The following is a 24236-nucleotide window of genomic DNA, read 5'->3' as shown; positions in this document are numbered from 1 at the left end:
CCATTCTGTAAAGAAACATTCCCTGAAACAGCGATAGACCATGAGATCAATCAACACTCGGCAAATATAACTCAAACTAAACTGAACTAACAAATGTTCAGGCTGGGTTATCCAGGTAGGCCTATAGCAAGCCGTACCTGTAACCATCGTAGGAGAACAAAATTCTTCTGAAGGACAAAAGTATTGTCTTTCACTATCCTAGTTTTCTGTTTGAAACATCCTTGGCCTTTCTCAAGACTGCCTGCAGTTAAAAAATAGAGACGTTGCGCACGAGTACGACTCCGTATGAATTCAACTTCGAAATTGAATTGCAGTCATCTTTCACAACAGTCGTAAAATAATACTGGAACATTTTAATATGTTGGGCCTTTTGTGTGTGGAGCAGGAAAAAATGAAATTCGAAGTCCTCGCCCGTACCAGCGAGCAGAATACACGGAGGTCCGGTGACAATTTTCAATGAGATGTCAAGTTGGAGCAGATACGTTTAATTTCGGACACGGCTCAGTGGCATCGGTCCGGATCAAAATGTTCTAAATACCTATATTAGTAGGCCTACAGCCTTCATATTCAGTTCACCTAGACGCAACCTCCCTACTGATAATAGGCCTATGCCTATCGACCAATGAATAACATGGAAAATTCCCGGGGTATACAACGTACATCGATACTGCGATAGTTCACTATTTGAAGCCTTGACCTAATGTAATACAGCAGCTCTCATCTGGGTCTCGTTTGAGAAATGAGACGGATCGATAACTCTATTATCTAGGTACTGATGACCTGGACAATAAACGACGACAGTTTCGTGCCAGCATTGAGTGTCGTTCATTATGTGACATGACTGTAGAAATTGAGCCGGCAAAGACCTACATTCTGTTTGTGTTTGTACCGTGCTATCCTGAAATGAAATTCAGATGAATTCTGCTTTATCTGTGTTATATTTGTATAGGTATAGCCAAGCTCTCATCTACTCAGGCGTTCGCTGTTGTCGAACCTATCGGCCGAGAAGTATGGCTTGTGTACAACCACGTGAGCCTATAGTTCCTTGCTGAAAGTATGTTTGGTGAACTGGTAGTGGTTTCTCACAATTTCGACATCGCACAGTTCGATTAACGACTTGGGATATCGTCCTTGGACAATCAGGCCACTCGGGGATCCATCTCAAAGTAACAGCATGGCCGCTCTACTTGCCTCCAGCGTGTCTATCATACACGAGGTGTTTGGGTAAGTCACAGTCACAAATAACTTTCTTCTGATCTGCACATTTTACATATAGATGCCCTCACACTGGCTAGAAGAAGCCACCGCAGCAAACAAAATAACGCATGTTCGCACACCACATGATATTTTGTTCGTTGTGCCTATATTAAGCTTTGCTTGGGCCCGCAATGACTACCTCCGCATGGTGTAAAAGGGTCTATACCAACCAACAACCCTTGGGCCACTGCCTGTTGCCAGTGACTGGGCGCATGCGGAACTAGGACGTGAGGAGAGTGTCCAAGCTGGTTCTCAAACAGTACGTGGAAGTCGGATCCGTGGGCCGGGTCAGGGTCTGAAATCCATTTGTGTGGTGGCATTTCACACACAAATAATATTCCTTGTGTAGGCAAATGATGGTAGGCTGATGAGATTTAAGACGTAGTCCTTTGTTTAAAGTGTTTCGTTCCTCATAACTTTCAACTTCCGTTTTCAGTTTCACGGATAACGTTCCAGCACATCGAGCCACGACGAAAATCAAGACCAAGGAACGATTGTCTGTTTGTATTTGTGGGGGTGGCAATGGCGCGCACATCCTTGCCGGCCTTGCCGCTTCACGACCCGGCGTCGAATCCCGCGTCTTGACTCTCTACGCCGATGAGGCGGAACGCTGGACCAAAGCTATGGAGTCAGGAACCTTCAAAATAGAAATCAAAGGTGGCGGAATGAGTGGCGAAGATGTGGAAGTCAACGTTGAACCATTCAGGGTTTCAAAGGATCCACAATACGTCGTCCCTGGTGCTCAGATCATAATACTCTGTGTCCCTGCATTTGCGCACAAACAGTATTTCGACGCTATGGCGCCGTATGTCGGGGAGCAAAGCACAATCATTGGTCTCCCAGGGGCGAATGGGTTCGAGTTTCAGCTGCGCGGGATCCTGAAGGAGCGGTCGGACTTGTGTACTGTGATGGTCTTTGAAAGTCTACCTTGGGCGTGTAGAATTAAGAAATTTGGCACATCTGTAGAGCTCTTGGCGACAAAGGCTGTGATGGATGGAGCTATCCACCGGCCGCGAAAGCCCTCTGCGTTTCATCACAATCATTTAGCGTCTTTTCAGTACATGCTGGGTGATCACCCGCAGTTGAAAATCAAGGGACATCTTCTTGGCATTACTCTTACGGCGCCGAACTCTGTCCTTCATCCAATCATTATGTACGGGCAGTGGGTAAACTGGGACGGCAAACCCCAGAACAAAGCTCCGCTATTTTATACGGGGGTCACGCTGGAGACCGGCGATCTAATGGGAAGTGTGAGTGACGAGGTCCTAGCGGTCGCCAAGAGTATCATGGACCAGGTCCCTGGCGTCAATTTGAACAACGTCAAGCATATCTACGACTGGTTGAATGTGACGTATGATGAGATTGGTGACAGGTCCACCCTGACGACCTGCCTAAGGACGAATAAGGGATACCAGGGACTGACACATCCGTGTATCAAAACAGGTTGGTACACGCACGTGTTGCGAGTTTTGTCGTACATCGATTTCGAATATCGTTGGTCTCATACGACGATATCGCATATCGTTTGAATCTGGCACCAATGGACATGAGATTCGTTCAACCAACCTATATCTATGTTTATGCATTGGTCTTTGAGGCAGGTCTTCGTGACAGGTCTTCGTACAGGCGTCTCAGACATATGGTCAAAATTGTAAATAACAGACTTTTGTTCTTTCTTTGCAGATGACGGCCAATTTCTACCGAATTTCAAGTTCCGCTACATGACTGAAGATATTACGTTTGGCCTTGCTGTGATTAAAGGTATTGCAGACATCGCCTGTGTCCCTACTCCCTCCCTGGACAAAGTAGTATACTGGGCTCAGAAGACTCTGGGGAAGGAATTCTTGGTTGATGGAAAGCTTACTGGGAAGGACGTGAAGGAGACAAGGGCCCCGCAGGCCTACGGACTTGTTACTCTGGAGGCGATATTGAAGGAAGATGTCGATATAACTGATCCAGGCGGCCGACGGGTTTCTCAAGTGATTCATCATCCCGTCAAATTCTAAGACGTTTATAGACGTTTTATAGACGTTACATTTAGGACCCAAATAGTACGACATAGTAGTTGCGTCCTACGCTAATTGATTTACGCGAAACATGGGTGCTCGTCTTTCAAGACCGAACACGTTGGCTTTTTAGATGACCTTCATCTGTTGGGATTGTTAATATACAATTAGTGCGAGAATTGTAGTGTGTAATGAGCATATAGCTTTGTATTTGGTATTATATTATATTTGCCGGAAAAATAAAACAGAAAGCACTTCTAATGCAGATTTAACTTTACGTTGTCTAAATGTCTGCAGTGATTCAGGATCGATGGCTCACTGTCAAGTCTTCATGATGTGATTGAAGTTTTGACATGTCTGTTCCACATCACACCTAAATCTCGTCTTAAGTGCCACCCGTAGTTCGCAGCGGTTTGGACTCCTTGCCAGTCCGTCGTGATTCACGGTGGTGCGGGCTGTTCAATCAAAGATTCGAGTCTGATCTTAGGTATTCCCGAGTTACCAAAGTATTGGGGAGTATCGATCTATTGACGAAGAGGCAAAGGAAAGCAGCATTCTAATTCCGGGGGTGGGATCTGAAGACGGGTTCTATAGGATCGCATGTCCTCTACCCAAACACTCCTCCGGGCCATTCTCACCCTCACCTCGTCGCGTCCAAGACTATGTGGACGATTCATACTTCGGTCGCATGGTGTCGCTCAGGCAGCTCATGGAGTCCTTCGCAGTCCATTACGTCATCCTGATTGTCTACCCTTCCCGGTGTAATGTTTTTGAGTGTTTCTGTTTTTGAGTGTTTCCCCTCATTGTTTGGGAACGCTCAAAAATAGATTGACAAGTTTTTCTGTGTATCCCCCCTATTGAAAAGTCGTGGTCTCTCTAGCTGCCTATTGTTTGGAAACACTGACACATGGGGAACAACCACAGATGTTACACCGGTCGACAGGACGAGGCCGGTCCAGTGAGCCCGGATTGTAGATCAATCCTCAGTGATACCGCCACCAGGAACCACTTATGCCCGCCTGTCATACCAGATAGCAATATCGATGGCCCAAAAATGCAGTCGTATCATGGAAACACCTCACCCAGTATAACAAGTTTTTGTCCCAGGGACTTCGAGTACGAGTACATGATTGAGTATTATGTACCGTGAGTCATGATTGCGACATGCATACATTTCTGACTTGGCCTTAATATAGTTTTAATAGATTGTTCAGTATATAAGTGGTGCAATACAGTAGAACAGGGCCTACTGACCAGTGCACCGAGCTGGCTGTACACGGCATTTGAGACTCGTCAACTACTTCAACAATGAGGTAGGCTTGTCAATTTACAATCTGTGGTGGCTGGGTGTCATTGGAGAATTACTGTGTACAGCTCTTTCGTCCCGTTGCTTCGACTCAGCCGGAGACCTTTTCCTATCCCACCTACATGTAGGACAAAGGGCTACATAACTGCATAACATCTCGAGTCCCTGCTCCTCCGACACCTTATAACGGATGATGCCCAAACTTCCCCTCGAAGTCCAGTTAGATACCGAGTATGTCCTTGAAGGGTCATGATCATGGAGATTCATTAGACCATGAATGTATTTACAGTATAAGCTTAACGATACCCTTTCTTTGTACCTTTCCTTAGTGTCCATTGGAACCCGCCTAAGTCGGAATTAGATGTCAAAGCTAATGGTCTTTCCCCGGAAGATGTTGAAGTCGACTCACTGGCGATAGCGTCTTCCCGACTCCATGTGACACGGACCGACTGTGAGCCTCTGACCACACCAATATATCATTCCTCTACTTACAAAACCATCTCTATTGATCAGTATTTGGGCGTCCTTCAAAATGTAAGTGACTGCATATTCGTGATATTTCTGGAGCAGTCAAAACCGCAACACTGAATCAAAATTTAGTAACGTTATCAACAGTCGATGAACGGCATCTCATTGCCCTAATTACCAGACAAAAAACAATTCATCAGGTATGCCCTAAAGCAGGACGTCGTGGTAAAGAAATGTAACTGTCTGTTAGTTTTTCATATTCAACGCTTTTATCAGCATGACATTTGAATCATTTCCTTTTTAATTCCCAGGGCGGTTACATATACTCTCGACTTGGCAATCCGACCTGTGAAGCTGCAGAATGCAGCATCAACGCTTTGGAGGGTGGAGCAGGAAGCATTGTATTTACTTCCGGAATGGCGGCCATTACCACGACGCTGATTGGCTTGCTCTCTGCTGGAGATCACGTGGTCATTTGTGAGCCAGTCTACAGCGGGACGCTCGTGTTCGCTAAGGGAACGCTGCTCAGGTTGGGGATTGAGGTGTCATTTATTGAGGCTAATAATGTAAAGGAGTACAGGGAAGCAATCAAACCCAATACCAAGGTAGGTCCTTGGATACACTCGCCTTCTGCGATATTTAATTTTTGTAAAACATGTTCAACTCGTTCTAACTGCATTGATGTAGGGCCTACATGCTTATGATGATGTGCGTATGTTTTCATAACAGTTTGCGGGTCCATCGGGCATAATCCAAACTAAGGTAAATAAAGTCCAGTTATTGGTTAGCCTGAGCCATCTCTTCGCTATTTTATTATTGGTACTTCACCACCTTTTCAGTTACTTTACGCGGAAGTCCCACGGAATCCGACCATTGATGTTTTAGATCTAGAGGAATTTGGAAAATTAGGCAAAGATCACCCAAACTTGGTAACATTCGTGGACTGCACGTTTGCCTCTCCTTACCTTCAGCAGCCCATAAAATATGGCATCGATATTTCCATGCATAGTTGGTAAGTTTGATTTTCCCTTCCGGAGTTGATTGCATTTTGTCGTAAGGTGCCACGTCGTCTGCCAATAAAGTACACAGGACCTCGGTCACTGTCGGACGAGGCCCAACGCCATTTCTTAGGGGTGGTCCTATGATACCTCCCATTGTTTGTGTCCCTGGTCTACCCGTGAAAATGCCCGAACAAAGGGATCGACGAGTCCAAGCCAAATAACCGGTAAGACATCATGTGTTAGACTCCTATGCAGTCCATTCCGTCATCCTGATCATCCTTCCGCCTTTTACCGGGCGGCAGGACGAGGCCGGTCTACTGCGTCCGGAGTGTATCATGTGTCCGTGGGACCAATGTGAAAAGGGGCGATTTCCAGGTGACGATTTTATGCATATTATCCGAGGAGTGCCATTTAGTAGTTGGAAAACGCCAAAGAGGTAGCATTACCGATCCCACTCCGATATAGAATGACACTGGGGGGGGGGGGGGGGGGGGGTCAAGATGGGTTTTTCAGGTAAACCTTTGTTTCCTTCCAGCACCAAGTATCTTGGCGGTCACTCAGACCTCCTCGGAGGCTGCTTGACATTGCGAACGGTGGAACTTTGGAAGAAGATAAAGGTGATCGCAGTCACTATGGGTGCTACTCTTGTAAGTATAAAACTATCACTACTCAAAAAGAAAACCCCTGGCCGACACAATGATAAATGCTTCTCGACAAATAGTGATATTTGCACCGGTTTTGTAATAGCATCGTCTATCTATTCAGAATTAGAATCTAGATTCTCTTTAAGAATGATTCTGGTAGTAGCATTTCGTCGAGACAACATCACCCGGAGATTTAATGTATAGTCAAATTTTCTCTCTCCTGCAGTCTCCATGGGATGCATCCCTTCTTATTAGAGGCATAAAGACACTGCCAATTAGAATGCAACGGATAAGCTCAACCGCTCTTAAACTTGCGACATTCCTCGAGAAACACCCAAAGGTATCCTATATAACGTATGTTTTCTTAATAAAGAGGAGAAGAAAACGTACCAACTCTACTAGCCATGTTGTGGGTACCACTCACTATAAGCACAACGAAAACGAAGCATGCAGTTTGGTAAAAAAGCGCTGTTGACTTATGCTTCACAGCAACAACACTCTGAAATGGTGAATTAGTACAATCTTGTCTCGCATTCTCTGTAGGAAAATGCTTTATCGGCCAGAGTATACTTCGTTTGTTTTTGCAGATTGCCCGCGTTCACTACCCGGGCCTTCCCTCAGACCCCTCTCACGAAATCGCCAAGAGGCAGATGTCGCCAAAAGGATTTGGCGGCATGATCTCCTTCGAAATCAAGGGTGGAATTGAGGCGGGAAAGACATTAGTCGAGGTTAGAACCATGTAGTTTTCCAACCCTATTTCGACGTGTTTTGGAAGTTCTCAGCTTTTCAGTGAACTTCAGGAAAATCAGGGTATAAGGCGTACTATACGGTTGACGGAGGCGGTTTGAGGAAAAGGTGGAAGGTTGCTATATAGATTGCGGCTCCTTTTAGACAAACACAAGACCTATCTTCAGAATACATATTACGTTATATCTCGGTCTTAAAACTCTCAGACGTTTATTTGAGAAATATTTTAAAATTTTGTTAAGAGGGATTGTAACACTGCATATTATCGTATTACAGTGTACATCCCCAAGCTTTTAGGAACGCACAGACGTTAATCAACCCGTTTGATGACTAAATGATAAAATTGAAATGAACGAGTTCAATTTTGTTTTGTTCCAGGGTGTCAAGTTGATTCACCTGGCGGTATCATTAGGAGGCGTCGAGTCCTTGATTGAGCATCCCGCGACCATGACCCACGGCTCGATGGTCATGTCGGACGAGGAAAGACGGACGGGGAGGATCACACCTGGTCTCATTCGGTTCAGGTGAGACGAGGGTCCACAACAAGTCAAAGGAACTCTGACTAGGACATCGTGTTACCGTGGCAACCGAAAGTGACATATATTGCAGCTAACAGTATAGCATCCTTTATTGTCGGATTTGGAAGATATGCGGTCCGATATGTCCGAATTTGGGCACGCTGTCTGTTCTCCTCCGATTATGGTTAAACTGACGATCTTGCATAGATGAAAACGTACAGTGATCTCATCGATATTTCCTTTTTTTTAGCGTGGGACTCGAGGACCCGGACGACCTTCAAAAGGACCTAGCACAGGCGCTGTCGAAGGTCAAATCAGATTAGTCGTGTCGAAATTTGGCCTTGACCTTTTCTCAAACCACATGGAGCTGGCAGAGGCACTGAATATGCAGAAAACTCCTGAAAGAATTGAATTGTGATCAAGCTATCGCTTCGTGACATTTGTGATTACTCAGACATTAGTTATCATTCGTCTACCAATGACTATTTGATAATCTGTAGGCAATTTTTTAGCCTGTGGCCTGTGAGTGAGATTAACCTAATTGAAAGTGTTCGTGTTTCAATTAATCAATTCAGATTCCGGCGGATGCTCAGAACACCCTTTCCTTGCTCTATGCTTCGTTGTGCTCCTTCCAGTTACTGCCATGAAGTGCAAGCGGTGAATGAATGTTCCTGTCAAGGTGACAACTTACCTTCAGTGGAACATTACGTTGAAGACGTGCCTTAGAGAGTGTCTATATTCTGTAGGCCCTACATGTACATCAGCTGTCAAATGAACACAATAAAGAATATTTCGTTCTATTGTCAATTTTTGACTGCTGCATTGCAATTGCGGGCATAAAGATAGACAGATAGCAACAGTTGACTTGGCTGCTAGTCTGTAACCATGGTTATGTAACAGGTACCCACCCATTCACAACCGATGACGCATTGGCTCAGTAAAATATTAACGACGCTAGGCGAGGTCTATTAAATATCCTATCAATAAAGTGCGTGAGGTAATAATGTTCATAAATCGATTACGAAAATGTGATTGTATATATACCATAATAGTGACCAAGAATTGTGTCGTTGATTTGTTTTCCTTCGCGCTTAATCCGTTATGATATCAATATGCAGGCCGCATGCACCACTGCGGCCTCGGTTTCAGTGAGATATTGGAACGCGTGGTCGCTAAGGGCTGTGAGATTCCACTTATAAACCGACCAGCAACGACCCAGGACACCCACCACAGAGCAAAATGGTAAGTTTTGACAATATGTTATCCAGCATTTGATAAAATGTATCTTTATTACCTTTCACGTTTGAACTATTGTACATTGTATAGGCCTTCCCCTTAGAAGGACGTGTCGTCAAGATGTTGCTATCATTTACTTCCCTGTTATCTAAATTTACTGCAACTATTAAAATTAGCTCAATTGAGTGTATTCTTCGTAAAGTGGTAACTTGAGAAGTACCATCACACGAGCATCCCCGAAAACCCAGAGTCCGTCGTATCCTCCGGCCTCCCCGTGCACACGTTACTGAAGCTCAGTCGTTAGTGCCGAGTGTTGGCCTGAAGTTTCATTAGGCTAGCACAGAATCATTTATCAAAATACCCTTATAGTTGGATTATAGGCACTTCGAGTAGTCTCGCTGCATAAAAATGCAAATGTCTTGTCAAAACATTGGCCCTAAACCAAATACAAACAGTTTTAATTCAAACAAGTCGCCAGCTGTTGTCAAGATAGATTAAAGACCTACAGGCCTATCAGATGTCCAGTCAATAATAAATCATGAGCGTGGACTTGCATACTAATCTAATATGAGATGATGAGTAGGTCTACCCAAATAACACGTTGGACAAACCATGCCTGTGGATATGGGAAACATGTACTTTCTGGTAATTTACGTCCAACCATGGGGTTAAACTGGTCTTGTAGGTCTGCAAATATTTTTCCAAGTTCTGAAAATATGGTTGGATAAGCAGGCAACTAGCCTGTTTCATCAGCAGTAGTCAATTATAATCGATACACTTTGCGTTTCAGGCCGATCAACTCTCAGAAGAACAGATTGCTGGTAAGCTTATTATTACATTCATCGTCTTCATCTTTTCCATTCTCATTGAGATTCTTCTCAATATTCTTCCATCCAGAACCTTTCTGAGCTGTTTGTTAGTAATATCATTATATTTTCTTAGTCTTCCTGGAGTATGATTTATCTCAGAATTATTTGCATGCAAGAGCTAGCTACTATAAGGAATAAATCATCGCAAGATACGTGTGCATCACTCCTCACTCCTACTCCGCCCAGAGATACCAACAACCAAAATATTACAATTTTCAGAATTTAAGGAGGCTTTCTCCCTATTCGACAAAGACGGCGATGGCACCATCACCACGAAAGAGTTGGGAACCGTCATGAGGTCTTTGGGTCAGAATCCCACAGAAGCTGAACTGCAGGACATGATCAATGAGGTCGACACAGACGGTAAGTCAAGTGCTTCGGCATTCATCGAAATAGTGTCATGGGCCAATTAAAAGACACGAACGAATTGTCCAAAGGTTACGTAAATGTTAACTTCGTCGTGATGTGTCTTGCACCTGTGACACATCCGGGACCGCATATATTGAATTCTGCAGTGTTGGCAGAGAGATATTCTTCGATCTGCTTGGAGAATGTACCAGACTGCAATATACATGTAAAATATATTACTTTCCAGGTAATGGTACAATCGACTTCCCCGAGTTTCTCACCATGATGTCGAAGAAGATGAAGAACCAGGACACAGAGGACGAGCTCCGCGAGGCATTCAGGGTGTTCGATAAGGACGGCAACGGCTTCATCAGCGCTGCCGAGCTCAGGCATGTTATGACCAACTTGGGGGAGAAACTGACGGATGCGGAGGTAGATGAGATGGTTAGGGAAGCTGATATTGATGGAGATGGCCAGGTCAATTATGAAGGTGGGTAACTCGAATAGGTATTTGCCCCATGACCAAACAGTCGGAGTCGTGAGTCGAAGCCTGTAATCTCCATATGGCGCGTTACCCGATTTGTAGCTGATTTCCAGCTATCTGAGTTTTCTGAATCTCGCCATGTAAAGCTTGGTGTTCTTTGTATCAAAGAGCCTTTCGAAAGCACGTGTTAAACAGAAAGTGAGGTTGTAGAACCAAACCATGTCAACACTCGGTTGGGGAGGCGATTGATGTCAGTGAAGATATATGTTGACGTGCGTTTTCTAATATCTAAAGCCGAATTGTCAACAAGTTGTCTATATTCCTCATAGTCAACTACTTGCACTTCTTACGAACCTGATTATGCTGAAATATTTTTAATCAATTTCTTTTAGAATTCGTGAAAATGATGACGGCGAAGTAAGTTGTCCGAAAACCGCGTCACACACGGATGTGCAAGTTATACCATGAAAACATTCTCATCAAAAGTCATTTGCCCGAAGTTCAATTTGAAATTGTGGAGTTCATTTGATGCCGATTTCCAAGAATCGTGATATTGGAGGACTGTCATTGTCAGCGACAACAAATACGTACACATCCAAAATACCCTTAGGGGTTTCGATAATGCGCTTTTCAGAGAAATGGGTCAAGAATATCAATGAACTGTTTGTCGGAATGATCTGTATTTGAATAAATTATTATACAATTTTATTACTAAGGACGAGTGTTTATTCATTACTGCTCGAGCATTAGCACTTCTTTCCCTTTAGCGTCCTTTGCGTACTCCCCACTTGATTCTACAACCGTTTGATTAACCTTGCATAAACATGTAGAGCAGTTCGGCCATAGTTTCCAAGTTCACATCCGCACCAAGTTCATATCACTAGCTGGATTTTCCCTGAAATGCACATCGATCCACACACACTGATTTCGTCAATTCAAATCTGCACTAAGATCGACGAGATCACATTCAGTTTTCGTCCTCGTGGGCAAGATATAAAATACCACGCACCCGTCATCGGTCATCCTTGGATTTAATTTTTAAAGAACTTCTAAAGCAGCTAATGTAAAGAAAGCAACATTTTATTCTAGCCGCAGACTACATGTGGTTAAACATTAATACGGAAACACTGCTTGTTAACGCGACATCAGGAGCATCAACTGCAATTCTAGGCGTTGGTGCCGCTAGTAGGGGTAGGTACCACGGGACATGCATCCTTCTCATAGAACAGACCACAGTTGTCTTTGTAAGCCATGGTTATGTCCTTCAGTGCGTCTAACTCCTTCCAGACAGCGCTGCCCTCACCATGAACGGGTGCGACCGGCCATCTTTGACGGAGCATACCCACGCCCTCTATATCTGGGATATGAATACGGAGACCTGACGACTTGACTGCGCGGACGGTACCATTGCTATCAAGAAGTCCAAGACGGTCAAGGGCAGTGTCGGCTTGATCACCTTCAGAAACCTGAAAAGATCGATTTCGAGAGTATTCAAATTTCGAGGGTCGAAATATAGTTTATCTCCATCTCTGATTATCTCTGGCATTTGCGAAGTAGCTAGGCAGACAAAACGAAAGTTTGCAACACTGACAAGCTAGGGAAGTGGGACAGCAAATGACCATGGGTTTGCGTGTGGTTGAGGCAATTCGGTCAGAACCTTTAATGATTAGGCAGCCCCACCATTCAAATTGAAGGTATCATGCTGTCCGTCATTTGAAAAGTCGCAACGCTCGTTGCCGATGTTCAGTTAGTCTACGTGAATGATGTCCTCACCTCATCCCCTTTGAAGAATTCTACTGGCGTGTGATAGAACCGCGCGCTGTTAGACCCGTTGAAAGCCGTGTCTACAGTGAAGCCGCCGTTTCTCTTGTTCGCCGCCGAAATCTTGTCTTGTCTTGACGGGCCTCTGTACGGGATGTCGAAAGGGTTCCAGCTATTAAGAGGTGTGGTGTAAACGATCTCCAGGGGGATGGCATAGGACCAGCGTTGTCTAGAAGAGAAATGGAGTTTGTTGAGTACGACATTTTTGACAGCTTGAATGACGGCGACCTTCCAATGGGAGAACAAAGAGAAACATGTCATTCACGTTTTCCATCGTTCCCTAAACAACGAGGGGAAATATCAGAAACAGAATCACTGTAAACACTGCACTGGTGTATCCGTCCGGTGTTACGATACCCTGCGTTTTCAACAATTTCCCGTCATTGTTTATTGAGTGCTAGAAAGAGAAACGGTATGAAAGGGATCTCAGAACCTCACAGACAAGCAGTTCGGAATAAGATAGTCAGGTGCAACAGTTTGGCATACAAGGCCATTGGTTAAACAGTGCACACAAATCCATCATCAGCAAAAAGTTAGGACTTATTCCCCAGGGGACGGAATTCATTCGGAAACTTACTCGTATTCTTTGCAATTCTTTCTCTTGCATAGCGTAGTTTTGGATGAAGCCACACGTGGTTGTGTCGTCATGGCCATAAAGACCTCGAGGTCTGAATAACCGCGTTTCCTTGCGGTTCCTCCCATAGCTCCCTTCTTGAATTCGGAAAAGTATCTGAAAATAGAAGTGATGTACGTTGCAATAATCGAAGATGTATAACAGTTACCACAGCTTTTGCTACCCTGCTACCCGGTATTAACTTCTGCAGATACTTTACTCATGTCGACACCGAATCTTGCCTCATGCTACCCTTACCGGTGGTAATAAGCGACATTCAATGGTTTTCCATCCGGGTCGTTGGACCTAGCTCCGATCGGGACGGCCTGGTACCCAAAGGCATCATCCACAAGGCTGGCTCCTCCGTTGTTGAGGCCGGGAACTTCTTCCATTATCGAATCCATAATGTCACGGCGGTGAGTCCCCTCCTTCCAGTTGCTTCTACCTCTGGGGTTCAGCTGAAACCTAAACAGAGGCGATCAGATGAGATGAGAGGATAAGACGGTCGGTGGAGAATTTCTCTGTTCTCCGTGTTGGCCAATTGTGAGCAACTGGCGACCGAGAACAAATAGTAATCCTCCGCCGCGGCGCCTGATGAAGTGAGGACAGACGGGAAGGTGTCTGAGTTTATGGTTGACTCACTCTTTATCCCTGCTTTCACGCGTACATGTCGGTCGTAGGAAGTGGACGAAAGAAGCTGCTGACAACCTAGAACTGTTGATTTCGTCGCGGGAAGTGGTGCGGAGGGGTGATGCAGTAAGACATCTTATTAAACGGAGAAGACAACATGGTAGAATAGTTCCAGGGTGAATTTGTATTACCTTGCAGCTCTTGTCATAGCAAAGTCACTCATGGTTTGGCCATTCCTCTTTCTGGCGTTGATGTCATCGATAACACGGAAGGCATTGAGGGGAATATGACGACTGATCGGGTGGCATACTATCCTGAATATGAAGTAGAAGACATGCAGTCTTGAGAGAGTTGGACTATTTGAGAATGGTTGGAAGGAAGTATGAAAATTGCCTCAGAACAACAACAACACTGAGGCTGACGGTATACCATCAGAAAATATTGATCCAGAGCGTCTCCCAATCAATGGTCAAGCAATTGTATCAAGTTTGTAGTATGTAAAGTAGCTGGTGACTTAATGCACCCAGATTAAGACAAGTACAAGTATTCTCGTTCTTCGTCACTTCTTATGATCTGTAGGAATAGTGCTACTCTACGACATTTCTCTGCTCATCAGAAAAGGCAGCTCGCCTTCTCTAGTTACCTACTGACCTGTAGTTCCACTGGGCGTAAACAGGAATGGAGCCATTGATGACATCAACAATCTTGGTCGGTAAGAAAGCATAGTTCTCTCCAGCGTCTTTCCTCCCGGTGTAAGCACTAAATCTGATCTTTTGGAGCAATTCATGCCAGGATGCGGCGTCGATGGCGTGGCGCTCGCTGTCAAAGGGTTCGTCAACCTTACCGGAACCATCCGGGAGGGTCCAGAAACCTTCCATGAAGCAAACATTGGCCTGAAATTAGTCATTAAATGCATCCATATTCCTCATGTTGCATATATCATAGACATAATTATATTGACAAATCGGAGGCTCGCAACCCTGCTTCACCAGCTCAGTCATCAGAATTGAACCAATCGAACGAGATGATTCATGTGACACAGCCAGGTCATTTCGTTGAGGAAGTTATAGAGCGCTGGACGTTGCGAAGGTGGATGGTGAAAGGTGGTTAGGGTCAGTTATAGTTGCAAACTGCATCAACATTTTCTGGCTACATTTGACTTTGGCCCGTGTCTTTGTTTACTTACATACCTTGAAGTACTTTCTGTAATCTCTCTTTCTATAGTAAGAGGCGCTCCATGCCTTGAACCATCTACGTAGTTCGATGATCTGCTCATCCAGTGTCGCCTTGTTCAGTACCTCTGGGGGGACTTCAGGGTAGGGGATGTCCTCGACAGCCTTAAAGGTTGTGTCATTCGTCACAGGCATCTTCAGTTGGAAGTCATTGTGCCTTGTCTTAAACTCGACGCCGTTGAGGACTGCCACGACTTCCCCCATGCCGATGGTTCGGATGTGGTTGTTGTGGTTGTGGATGGACGCATACCTGCCTCCAGTATGGGACTCAGCGTGATAAGGACGCGTTCCGATATGGCCGACTCGGTTTTGCTTTAGCCCAGAGCCACCGTCGGTTCTAAAAAGACCGAAACAGAACATCATCCGTGGAAAAGATAAAGTTAGCATATATACAATGTCTATGTTATAAGTTTTTTCCGCAATTGAAATAAATTTCCCGAGAAACCTATGGGATTGGTTCATTCTCTTGTGATCGAGGAAGAGGTGTCTCGTTAAGACTTGCTCTAGCAAGTCTGTATCCGTATCACCACAATATTCTAGGAAATTGCCTCCGTGAACGACAGTATGCCCATTTTCAGCTCTTCATTGGTGTGTGCAACACAATGTAAGCTTACTTTATTGCGACTGTTGATAGGTGCGCGACATTCGCAATGTCGCCAAAACGTTACGAACGCGCGAACAGCCCTAGTGAGTATATATCAATTACATCGTGATTTATTGTGATTTATTGTCCATGGATGCACCGTATGGCCATGTGACCAGTCCCTCGGTGTCCCAGATTGGGCAGTTCTGGAGCACATGCTCTAGTGTCTGATCTGACTTGGAGATTTTACACAAGACGTATTTTATGACCAACCGTACCTTATCTTCTCCTCGTGAGCGAGTTGTTGCATCATCATCTGGCCAGTCAGCAGATTCAGATGACCTTCAGCCTCAGTCAGCTTCCCCGACACCGCAGACAACTTCTCTTCCATATCCTGCATCTTGCTCTCCAGCTTGCTCAAATCTGAATTGCTCTGACACCTCGATGACGCCAAGAACACGACAAGAAGCAGTGACCTAATACGCCACTGGAAAAAGATGGCAAATGTCACTGGAGTATTTTGGTCACTTTTTCGAGATGATTTCCGGAAGATACTGATGCCCACTACATACCTATCTAAGCCCTAAACATTTCCTTCGTTCTCCCATATCTTTCAACTTGAAAGACTCTGGTTCTCTACATGCTGGCAATTTCGGCGTCGAATCCGGCGGAATTTCCTTATAAGGTTAAAATGTATAGCTCACTATGTTATGGGATAAAATCTGGTTTTGCCTAGGCCTGAGTAATTGGACACTGAACCCTCATTTGCGGACCACGGGGCTCAATGGGGAAACTTACCATGATGCTTATGCGCCACCCAGATTCAGTCGGAAGTTCCTCAAAATTCGTCCACCCAAACTAAATCTTTCATGAAGTATGGGTTCCAAACAGTTGGCTATTTATTAAACTGCTCTAAAGCCTGATTCATTGATAAGATAAAGATAAGAGTCGCAATGCCGAATAACTTTTTTAAAGCGCCTGGTTAATGGACGTAAAAAGACATCTGCATCGAACTGATAAAGATTCAGGAAATTTCGATCATTTTACATCAACAATTGCCTGAGTCAATACACGTATGACCAATATATATTCAGGCTGTTGCTGGTGTCATGAAAGGCAATTGATGAGACATCAAAGTGGTTCTCGCCGCCTATTCTAGGTCGAGTATGTATCGGGATTAACCACCATTTGCCCATAACTGTGTATGTACCGTGCATCCTCGAAAAATCCAGGGTCGGTCGCATCATCCTCCCCTCCCACACATAAGCTCGGTCGTGGGTGCCGAGTGTTGATCTGAGGTTCAGGATGTGTACCGTGAGGAGGGCCAACGATGATTAAACACTTGACTGGAGGCTGTTCACCATTTCGTAAGCGCCATAAGACGTGGCCTTGAATTATGGGAACATGTATGGAGAAGGAGAGGTTTTCGAACCCGGAGGATTATGTCCGGGTGTCTAACAATTTGGTCTAGACAGGCCGCCATTTTGTTTCACCAACTCCACGATTCGTGGATCACAGGTACGTGAAGGTGCCAGAATCAAAGAGGTCGATCAGTCCAGAATCAACTGATATGTAGATACACATGCACAATCTGAAAAATAATATATGTCCAGGTGTCACTCATCACACACTTTATGTTCAGGGTTGTGTGTTCTTCTTATGGGTGTGGCACCTGATCTATCGCCTAACGGGTCTGTTGATTCTGATTTCTGATTCTGACGCCTACGTTAATTTATAACATCTGTATTGGTAGAGATAATAACCTTCGATCTGCTTTGAGAATGGAAGAAGACGCAACTCGAGGCAAATCCTGCATCGAAATTAATGCTTTACAGAAATACTAGACGAAAAGTTTAATTTACATGTATCATTGATATATATATATCAGTGCTTCCACTTTAAACAGTAAATCAATCGTCAAATTCGGGATCAATCTCTTCCATATCTCTCTTCTTTCGTCCTCCCGTGGCACTCGCACTGCAGGATTGCTGTTCGTACAGCATTTTACAGTTTGTTTGCCCGTTCATGATTATATCCTTTAGTGCATCCATCTCCTTCCAAACGGCGCTGCCTTCACCATGGACTGGCATGATCGGCCATCTTTGACGGAGCACGCCAACATCGGGAATGTTCGGGAGGTGTACTCTGATACCCGAGGAGCTAACCGCTTGAACGACATTGTTCTTGTCAAGAACATAGACTGAATTCTTGGCGGTATCGGCAGCATCCTTTTCACTAATCTGAAGAAACCATTGAATTACAATATGTAAGTCACCCTTATTAGGAAACGGAGATGTAAAGCTGTCTAATTTATCCTCATCATTGCTGTGTTGCACAGGGAGATTCCGTGGTGTTTGGTATAACACGTCAACTCATTTCTCAGCGGGGGTCAAATAAGAGTACAATAGAGTTTCTTCTATCCCTTTCATCGGCGGTATCATACATGTACACGCACTCGTGAGTCGGCTTTCATACTTAGCACTAGGAATAAGGGATTTTTTTTCCAAAACCGTTGTCGATAAAGTACATGGGCCTATACTTCGTACTTCGTCATTTCTACCTGTTCGTTGCGAAATCTTGAGTGACTCCTCATCCCCCGCTGAAGCCTCCAAACCCTGCGCTTGATACAGTATCTGGAATGGTAAATAGCGTCATACGCCAACTCACCTCTCCTCCCGTGAAGAAGGCTTTCGGCGTCAGGTAATAAGTATTACTGTTGGTGCCATTGTAGGCCTTGTCACCTGACCTACCATTTCGTGTACCCATCTTGATTCTCCCATCCGTAAAGCTCCCACCAGTAACGACCGCGGCAGGAGCTTCTTTGAAATTCCCGTGGTACGCGAGGTCAAGTGGATTCCAGGTCTGAAGCGGTGTGGTGTAGATAATTTCCAAGGGTATCGCATAGGTCCAACGTTGTCTAAATAAAACAAGGATGAAGTTATTATTCTGGTAGGCTATGAAATAAAGTCCAGAACAGATGTTTGATATTACCCCGACAGTGTGAGAGCATGTCGGTTGACCAAAGGCAAAACAGTAATTGGACTCTGTTTCATTCAGCTTCTGCACCTCTGTTTCAGAACTTGCATAGCATTAATGTCAGCGCCCTCTTGGTGAATGTCTTATCATGGAAAATCGTTCAAAAGGAGAGACAAATATTACACCGTTCGTTGCAAAAGTGGCCAGAGAAGCTGAGGCGACGTACTTGTAATATTTACAATTTCTCCCATTCTTTGAACACATCGCGAGGGTAGATGGCGCTACCTGTTCCTGTGACGTCATCGCCATGAAAACAGACGGGTCTGAAAAGCCTCGCTTCCGATTCCCCGAACCCATGGCCCCCTTCTTAAATTCTTTGAAATATCTGGAACAAAAAGTCAGGAGTTTTAAAACATGATATCAGACGCCTCCGGCGGTACGGACATGTTGTCCGCATGGAAGAAGGCGGACTCCAAAAGAGGCAGCTGCACTAGCTCCCGGAATTGGCCCAGGGGCAAAAGGAGACGAGGAAGAACCAGAGTGAGATGGTTGGTCGTGGTGAAGCGGGATGTAGCAACTGCAGGTGTAGGTGGAGACCTTGAGGAAGCTGCTGCAGACCGGACACAATGGTGTAAAATGCTTGCACTACTGATGTCCTGGACATCATGTTACCGCACGTTTACGCTGTTGCTAAAAGAGTTTATTTAGGAAATTGCATTCAGTGTTTACTTCTATCCTTTAGTCTACCGTGCAAGAGATACATGTACTGTTTCGCATCCTGTTTACCGTATCTTGACGTCGTGTACATACCGATGGTAGTAAGCGGCATTCAATGTAGCTGCGTTTGGATCCATCTCGCCAAGTTTATAGGCTTTGAAACCGAACGCATCATCTTCTAATGTTGCATTGTAGTTGTCGAGTCCTGGGATATCTTCCATCAACTTGTCCAAGAATGCCGCTTTGTGACCCGTTTCCTTCCAGTCGAGCGGGCCACCCTGGTCAAGCTCGTGGTGCAACTGAAACCTGTGATGAAAAATGAAAGAAAGTTCTTCCGTAAAGCTGTATACCGTGCACGCATTCTCAAAGCGCTTTATCACGTACATGTACTCTACTCGTGCGATGTCATGTGGATACTTGGATCAGCCACTCGATTGTCTCGAGAACAGGATGTACATGCAGTTGACGGAATATAAGTATTAAGCTCAATATCCTGAAAAGATGAAATAGGGCTTTGGCGTTATTTCTGAGACTGATAGTGCACAGACGTAGAGCCAGACGAAGTATGGAGACGCGAGAGGTGGAAGAATGTGACTCCGGGAAGTGATTACGTCAGTAACAAGAGGTCCATGACTCTGATTCCTACCTCGCAGCCCTAGAATTAGCAAAATCTTCTCGTGACTTATGAAATCGCTGCCTTGAGTTGATGTCGTCTATCACTCGGAAACCATTCAGGGGGATATCTTGTTTCAGAGGGTGGCAGAGAATTCTGTAACCAAGAGATAGGTGGAGCAAAAAAACGCCTTGATATTCTTAGTAGCCTAACTAATGTTTTTCTTAGTGAGTGGAAATCATGGTTGATCACAGCTGAGCGCAGCCGATTGCATGTGCACGTAGAATTAAGCTACCTCCCCATCAGCATTACTCATGGACAATTCGAATAAGTTTGTTGGTCTACAAGAATTAGAAACCAAATATGTGTGCAAACGTGTGGCAACATTAAAATAAATAGTTCGAACTAATTATACTGCTCGGTCCCTGCATTGAACTTTATAGCTGATTCTGAAGGAAATTTAGCATATTTTCCTACCGATAAAACCACTGAGCGTAAACAGGAATGGTATCATTGATAACATCAATGATCTTGGTCGGCAAGAACGCATAGTTCTCACCAGCATCCTTCCTCCCGGTGTAGGAGCTAAATCGTATCTTCTGTAGCAAGTCATGCCACGTTGAGGCGTCAATGGCGTGGCGGTCGCTAGCGAAGGGTTCATCAACTGAATCGCTACCGTCTGCATTCTTTGGAAGTGTCCAGAATCCTTCGAGGTAGCATAGGTTTGGCTTTTGAATAGAAAATGATGGGGAAAGGGTTAGTAACATTCTGGTAGTGGCCAAGTCATAAAGACTACAACCACTTAAACTGTAAATGATACACAATCCAGGTAATGTTTCAACACCATCTCCATATGTCAAAATTGCTCAGGCTTGGAACCTACAATGTAGCCTTAAGCTGGCTATTTTTCAAAAAAACCCTGCACTTTATTGCATTCACATCGCATATATGCATCAATAAGCCTTGTTTTATGATAACCTTACTTTGAAAAACTTCCTGTAGTCATTATTATTGGAATCTTTTTTAGAACGATCCGAATCTCTCCAAGCTTTAAACCATTCCTTCATTTCTGTCATCTGCTTTTCGAGTGACATGCCTTTAAGTCCCGCTGGTACATCTGGGTAGGGTATGTCCTCAACCTCCTTATATGTCTTGCTACCTACGGAAACATGCAGCACAGCATTATTAGTTTTTTAAGATTGTCAGGTGTGCTAGGAACTATTTTCTTGGACTTATAATGTTCCGTGTCCGGGCTTGGGCAGGTTTGCGGTAGGCTTCCACTGAACGCGATTTCGCTTGCATCGCACAGTACATGCGGCATCGCAAAGCAACGCTGTTTTAGGTTCTGATTGCAGTGAAGCAAAAAATAACAAAGCCGTAACGCGTGTGTTGTCGCAATTACATGCAGTGGAAACTTACTTCACTGCGGGCGATTGTGACAAAGCACGCGCTTTTAAAGCTTCACGCGACGCATCACACGCAATGACTCAAAGAAAGGATTGCATACCGCGTGGAAAAATTCATGCGAATCGCATCAAATCGCATTATTTCATGATTTAGAGGAAACCTTTGATGCACGTAGTACCCTTTGCACTACACCTAAACAAGGCAGAAATCGTAAGCCGTTTTTTTAGTGAAATTCATCCGAAATGGCGTCAAATCACACTTATTGTAACCTACTCTAAAAAAGTACTGCGCAGTTTTTGAAATGTTGAAATATATTGCGTCACACTCACTCGTGGATGGCCTTTTCAGTCTGTAATCATTGTGCCTCGTTCTGAACTCGAGGCCGTTGAGAACAGCCACAAACTCTCCCATGCCGACGGTGCCTCTATGGTTGGCATGGTTGTGAACGGCCGCAATTCGTCGACCGGTGAAGGAATCGGCGAAATACGGTCTTGTGCCCGTCTCCACAACCCGGTTCTGTTTGATTCCAGAACTTCCCTCAGACCTTAAAATTAAAGATTATCGATCAGGGAACTGCGACACCTTTTTTCCAAAACTTTTATGACAATTCGTCAGCAAGAAAACTATCAGTTTCAATATTATATCAGAGGGTTGAAGCTGTCCTAATCCTGTCGGTAATTATTATCGCACTCTGCAATACAGCTCGTGTGGAGCAAAAATGATGGCCTACATTTGAGCTCCACCCTCGCGGTGTTGATGAGACAACAAATACCTCCACAGTTCGAAACTCTGCTCTAGTGTAGGCCACTGAGGGTACATTTCCTGCTGTCGACCAATCACTTTCGATAACTTACCGGATTCGCTCCTCGGAAGCCAGCTGCATCATCATCGTCTGCCCTGTCAGGAGTTTAAGCTGCGTAGAAGACTCGGACTGACTTTTCTTTATTTCCTCTATTGCTGTGGAGATCGCCCCGTAAGCTCCCTTCAGGTCTGGCTCGTCTGCGCATAATGATGACGTCACCAACACCAAAAGCAGGATTAAGGCGTATTGCCACTGTTGAAGAAAAGGAAAAGAAAATGATCGCTTGAAAGTTTTGAAGAGGCAAAGATCTTCCAAAAATTACAATTTAGGAGTAAACAATAAACGTTTTAGTAGATTTTTTTAAATAAAAATATTTGAGTCACTTGCACTGTACCTGAATCATTTACTTAGATTAAACTTGGCGTCAAGTCTAATCGGCCGAACCGAAGGGGAAAAATACCACGTTAAGCTTAAACGCTAAAGTTAGTGACACAACTTGTTTTGAAGAACCAGGCCCTGGTGTGGAACGTCACATCTTCGGACGTAAGAAACATTTCAATGAAGCGATCGGAGGAGGAAGGAGTTCAACCTTTTATAAAAATTTACCTACCATGGCTTTGTCTCGCTAAGAATTGTCGAGAGAGTGTGATCGCTGCATCCAAACTCTGCTTCTTAAGTGATACGAACTCTCCAACGAAAAGCTTTTTGTCTTTCATGTTAACACACGAACTATATCATCCCTCCATTGGACAGTCTTTAATTATTATCGGTATGTTGTCCATATCTCCTCCGGGTAAGTATTGACAATTTTAATTAAATTCACCAGATCAATAGGTAATTACTGCAATATTTGTTGTCAAGTTTGTGCAAACAATCAATTCTAAAGGATTTCATCGATGTTTTTAGAATTCCGCCCCTAAAAATGAGACAAATTATCGAACCAGTTTGTTCCGTTATTATGAATAATATTTTTCTTTTCAGGAAAAGATTTCTTATTGTTATTCTCCAATCGAACTTTTTTAACTGGCCAGGAAAACACGCGAACTATATCATCCCTCATCCGTTATTGTTGTTATTGTCCATGGATGCACCGTATGGCCATGTGGCCAGTCTCTCAGTGTCCCAGATTGGGCAGTTCTGGAGCACATGCTCTAGTGTCTGATCTGATGTGGAGATTTGACACAAGACGCATTTTATGACCAACCCTATAAGGTTAAAATGTATAGCTCACTATGTTATGGAATAAAATCTGATTTTGCCTAGGCCTGAGTAATTGGACACTGAACCCTTATTTGCGGACCACGGGGTTCAATGGGGAAACTTACCATGATGCTGATGCGCCACCCGGATTCAGTCGGAAGTTCCTCAAAATTCGTCTACCCAAACTATAATCTTTCATCAAGTATGGGTTCCAAACAGTTGGTTGTTTATTAGACTGCTTTAAAGCCTGATTCTTTGCTAAGATAAAGAGTCGCGATGCCGAATAACTTTCTGAAAGCGCCAGGTTAATGGACGTAACGACATCTGCATCGAAGTGATAAAGATTCAGGAAATTTCGATCATATATCAGAAATACATAAGTATGTAGAGATTTACATCAACAATTGCCTGAGTCAATACACGTATGACCAATGTATATTCAAGTTCTTGCTGGTGTCATGAAAGGCAATTGATGAGACATCAAAGTGGTTCTCGACGCCTATTCTAGGTCGAGTATGTATCGGGATTAACCGCCATCTACCCATAACTGTATATGTACCGTGCATCCTCGAAAAATCCAGGGTCGGTCGCATCATCCTCCCCTCCCACACATAAGCTCGGTCGAGGGTGCCGAGTGTTGATCTGAGGTTCAGGATGTGTACCGTGAGGAGGGCCAACGATGATTAAACACTTGACTGGAGGCTGTTCACCATTTCGAAAAATAATATATGTCCAGGTGTCACTCATCACACACTTTA

General features: G+C 44.4%; 5 protein-coding genes across 7 annotated transcripts; 3 read left to right on the top strand and 2 right to left on the bottom strand.

Annotated features, from left to right (window-relative positions):
• The first annotated feature begins 701 nt into the window (after positions 1 to 701).
• LOC135491079 (tauropine dehydrogenase-like) lies at positions 702 to 3535 on the top strand. Its single transcript, XM_064776723.1, has 3 exons — positions 702 to 1224; positions 1694 to 2700; positions 2941 to 3535. Exons 1-3 carry the CDS (start codon positions 1175 to 1177, stop codon positions 3261 to 3263), a joined length of 1380 nt encoding a protein of 459 aa, XP_064632793.1. The 5' UTR covers positions 702 to 1174; the 3' UTR covers positions 3264 to 3535.
• A 905-nt stretch (positions 3536 to 4440) lies between these two features.
• Positions 4441 to 8754, top strand: LOC135490916 (L-methionine gamma-lyase-like). Its single transcript, XM_064776496.1, has 9 exons — positions 4441 to 4576; positions 4899 to 5103; positions 5349 to 5642; positions 5877 to 6049; positions 6574 to 6685; positions 6909 to 7022; positions 7270 to 7410; positions 7808 to 7953; positions 8198 to 8754. Exons 1-9 carry the CDS (start codon positions 4572 to 4574, stop codon positions 8268 to 8270), a joined length of 1263 nt encoding a protein of 420 aa, XP_064632566.1. The 5' UTR covers positions 4441 to 4571; the 3' UTR covers positions 8271 to 8754.
• Positions 8755 to 9116: 362 nt separating this feature from the next.
• On the top strand, positions 9117 to 11548 carry LOC135490660 (calmodulin-like). Of its 2 annotated transcripts, none has more exons than XM_064775979.1 (5): positions 9117 to 9189; positions 9974 to 10004; positions 10272 to 10415; positions 10648 to 10890; positions 11277 to 11548. In XM_064775979.1, the coding sequence occupies exons 1-5, from the start codon at positions 9187 to 9189 to the stop codon at positions 11303 to 11305; spliced, it is 450 nt and encodes a 149-aa protein (XP_064632049.1). In that variant the 5' UTR covers positions 9117 to 9186; the 3' UTR covers positions 11306 to 11548. The 2 variants fall into 2 exon arrangements, with proteins under 2 accessions (XP_064632049.1, XP_064632048.1); XM_064775978.1 differs by lacking the exon at positions 9117 to 9189 and adding an exon at positions 9751 to 9828.
• Positions 11549 to 11948: 400 nt separating this feature from the next.
• On the bottom strand, positions 11949 to 16652 carry LOC135490659 (uncharacterized). Its single transcript, XM_064775977.1, has 9 exons — positions 16562 to 16652; positions 16042 to 16250; positions 15139 to 15517; positions 14600 to 14841; positions 14140 to 14262; positions 13577 to 13783; positions 13283 to 13435; positions 12658 to 12874; positions 11949 to 12350 (listed from the first exon to the last, which is right to left on the bottom strand). The coding sequence occupies exons 1-9, from the start codon at positions 16562 to 16564 to the stop codon at positions 12051 to 12053; spliced, it is 1833 nt and encodes a 610-aa protein (XP_064632047.1). The 5' UTR covers positions 16565 to 16652; the 3' UTR covers positions 11949 to 12050.
• Positions 16653 to 17638: 986 nt separating this feature from the next.
• On the bottom strand, positions 17639 to 24076 carry LOC135491145 (uncharacterized). 2 transcript variants are annotated; one of them, XM_064776830.1, is made up of 10 exons: positions 23604 to 24076; positions 22331 to 22530; positions 21806 to 22020; positions 21053 to 21228; positions 20547 to 20797; positions 20103 to 20225; positions 19550 to 19762; positions 18966 to 19124; positions 18431 to 18680; positions 17639 to 18003 (listed from the first exon to the last, which is right to left on the bottom strand). In XM_064776830.1, exons 1-10 carry the CDS (start codon positions 23604 to 23606, stop codon positions 17674 to 17676), a joined length of 1920 nt encoding a protein of 639 aa, XP_064632900.1. In that variant the 5' UTR covers positions 23607 to 24076; the 3' UTR covers positions 17639 to 17673. The 2 variants fall into 2 exon arrangements, with proteins under 2 accessions (XP_064632900.1, XP_064632898.1); XM_064776828.1 differs by lacking the exon at positions 23604 to 24076 and adding an exon at positions 22889 to 23033.
• Positions 24077 to 24236: the final 160 nt, after the last annotated feature.

The sequence above is a fragment of the Lineus longissimus genome, chromosome 7, assembly GCF_910592395.1.
Source record: "Lineus longissimus chromosome 7, tnLinLong1.2, whole genome shotgun sequence".
In the NCBI taxonomy this organism is placed as follows: domain Eukaryota; kingdom Metazoa; phylum Nemertea; class Pilidiophora; order Heteronemertea; family Lineidae; genus Lineus; species Lineus longissimus.
The sequence above is the reverse complement of the archived record's forward strand: the minus strand, read 5'-3'. Positions and strand labels throughout refer to the sequence as shown.